Source organism: Clupea harengus, chromosome 22, assembly GCF_900700415.2.
Source record: "Clupea harengus chromosome 22, Ch_v2.0.2, whole genome shotgun sequence".
Classification (NCBI taxonomy): domain Eukaryota; kingdom Metazoa; phylum Chordata; class Actinopteri; order Clupeiformes; family Clupeidae; genus Clupea; species Clupea harengus.
Genome location: NC_045173.1, coordinates 18,181,921 through 18,184,420, shown reverse-complemented (window position 1 = coordinate 18,184,420; position 2,500 = coordinate 18,181,921). Strand labels below are relative to the sequence as shown.

General features: G+C 46.0%; 1 protein-coding gene across 6 annotated transcripts in view; it reads left to right on the top strand.

Moving 5' to 3' along the window:
- yeats2 (YEATS domain containing 2) overlaps nucleotides 1-2,500 on the top strand; it is a 51,074-nt gene that overhangs the window by 30,808 nt on the left and 17,766 nt on the right. For all 6 annotated transcript variants that reach the window (XM_031559487.2, XM_031559488.2, XM_031559484.2 and 3 more), the window contains one exon: nucleotides 2,457-2,500. This exon is cut by the window's right edge and continues 353 nt beyond it. In XM_031559487.2, the coding sequence (XP_031415347.1) occupies nucleotides 2,457-2,500 (44 nt within the window). The remainder of the gene's footprint in view (nucleotides 1-2,456) is intronic.

Below are 2,500 nucleotides of genomic sequence, written 5' to 3'. Positions count from 1 at the left end.
TGGTCCACTGGAGCTCTGCTCCTCTCCATAATTATCTGTGTCTCATATCGTGTGGCTTTATATGTTGACATTCTTTATGTGTCATGTCTGTGTAGTCTCTGGTTACTCTGTTTCATTGGTAAAAAAAGAAGAGGGCGCTCAGGTTACCAATCAACACACAAGTGCTAAGGATGTGTAATGATGTGCAAAATACCACAGAGCACTCTGGTGGCTCCCTAAGAGTCTTACATTGAATCCCTGTTCTCGTGTAGCTCAGCTGGTCAAGGCAGATGCTACCTGTACCAAGGTCATGCGCTCACTACTCAGGGGGCGCACACATACACTCTGATGATATATCTAAAGAAAGAGGGAACAAAGGATGGATAGAGGTCACCAGCAGTCCTTAGCTGTTACATGACCCCAACCTTTACAAGAAGGAACCAGTAGCCCTTAAATGGCAAGGATATGTCAGTGTCTTTGCGCACTCATTATAGCTGGGTGTCTCAACAGCATCTAGTCCTATTCAGTAGAAGTTGGGAAATAGCCAGTTGTTCTTTACATAAACACATACATACACTTACCCACACATGCTAACAACTTGCATGCATAGCTTGGTGCACTCATTGCAATATTTCACTGTAATTAAATGATGTTTGACTTGACGTACCGCATAGCAGTGCGTAATAGGACCACCACACAGTGAGAGAATGAGCATGAAAGGATTATGAAATCAAGGTCACGAAAGCCTCCTGGGTCCTCCAACACCCGGTTGCACACAGCGCTCACAGCAAGAAGCAACTCCCAGTCTAACCACCCTGTGCTTACGTGACATACTTAATACCTGTAGATTGCGTACTGGAGTCGCACAACAGCAACACATGATGCAATAAGCTCTATTAATCTATCAATGCCTTTGAATCGCTAACAAGTAGCACATTTATGGGCAAACTGAAAATTAGCACAAAGGGTCACGCCCGCCTAGGTCACACAAACCTTATATTTCATATCAGCCGCGTGGGGCTACAATCACGGCAAGTTCCATGTGATGTAATATATGACGGAAAAGGAAGTGTCTGTTGTGTATAGTCAAATTCAGTTCTGGTTATTCTCCAAGCCATGGTTCTCAGCTGTTGGTGCAATGTACTGTATGTGTGTGGGGTTGGGTGTAGTTCTGCACAGAAACTAAATCAAAATGCTGGAGCAGTTTCACCTAGATTAATAGTGTGTCCACACATTACCTCCTCTGTGTTTTTTATTTTTTTCACCATGCAGTCATGATGAACCCCATGACATTTCACTGTGTCGCTGCAGTAGTGTTGTGCTGCATCAGGATTTGCGTGTGCGTGTGTGTGTGTGTGTGTGTGTGTGTGTGTCGGAGATCAGAGTCATTTCGGGAGCTAGGCCAACCCTCATGTAGCTCTCCATTTGGAAAGGTCAACACCCTGAGAGCTGCAGCCGAAACCTCGCCAAAGGGACTTTTTTTCCCATTTTGTCGACTGGACTCTGCACCCACCAAATGGACGCGTTCGATAACCCTCCTCTCACAATTAAGGCCAATTATCGCACACAGAGGGAACAGGGCATATCTGACTGTCTGTCTGTCTGTCTGTCTGTCTCTGTCTGTCTGTCTGTCTGTCTGTCTGTCTGTCTGTCTGTCTGTCTGTCTGTCTGTCTGTCTGTGTGTGTGTGTGTGTGTGTGTGTGTGTGTGTGTGCGCTCTGACTAAATCAGACAGGCCACTGATAACATCAAGCAGAACGAGCAGGGGGGAGTGATTTGCAATTCATACAGGTTTTTTACCACAATGGAGCCTCTCATCTCCTATTCAGCATGATCATTTCTATGTTCGGTGAGGGAATATATTTATGTGAGACTACTGAGGGGTGTGTGTGTTGATGTGTGTGTGTGTGTGTGTGTGTGTGTGTGTGTGTGTGTGTGTGCGCACGTGCGGACTCGAGAGGTTGGTGCGTGTTTTTATGCAGCACTGTGTTGTCACAGCAGATGGCAACACCAGGAGACCAGCATGGCACTAAGATGCTGTGGGCTGGCATGCTTTCCCCGCATGGCCACTGCCGGGCGAAATGCCTCAGCTCTTTCTCTCTTTCACACACACACACACACACACACACACACACACACACACACACACACACACACACACACACTCAGCCAGTTACTCATGCATGCACAGACAGATTCACATCTATGCATAGACACAAATGTCCACATGACACATATAGTGACGACACTCTTTCTTGCATGTTGCTGTTTGTAACTATTGGTATAGTTACAGGTATTTACATCTAGGTGTACCCTGACAAGTGTGATTATACCACGCCTGTGTATTCAAACATGGCTTGAGCATAATGTTAGTTTATGATTGTATGCAATATTTTTGGTGTGCATGTGAAAATATAAATTTTTGTCAGAGATGGGCTGCCAAGCCTTAACAGTGTTCTCCTGTTCTTCTCCCTTCAGACTGCAGATGGCACCAGCGTGCCCTCTTCCCCCGCCCCGTCCTC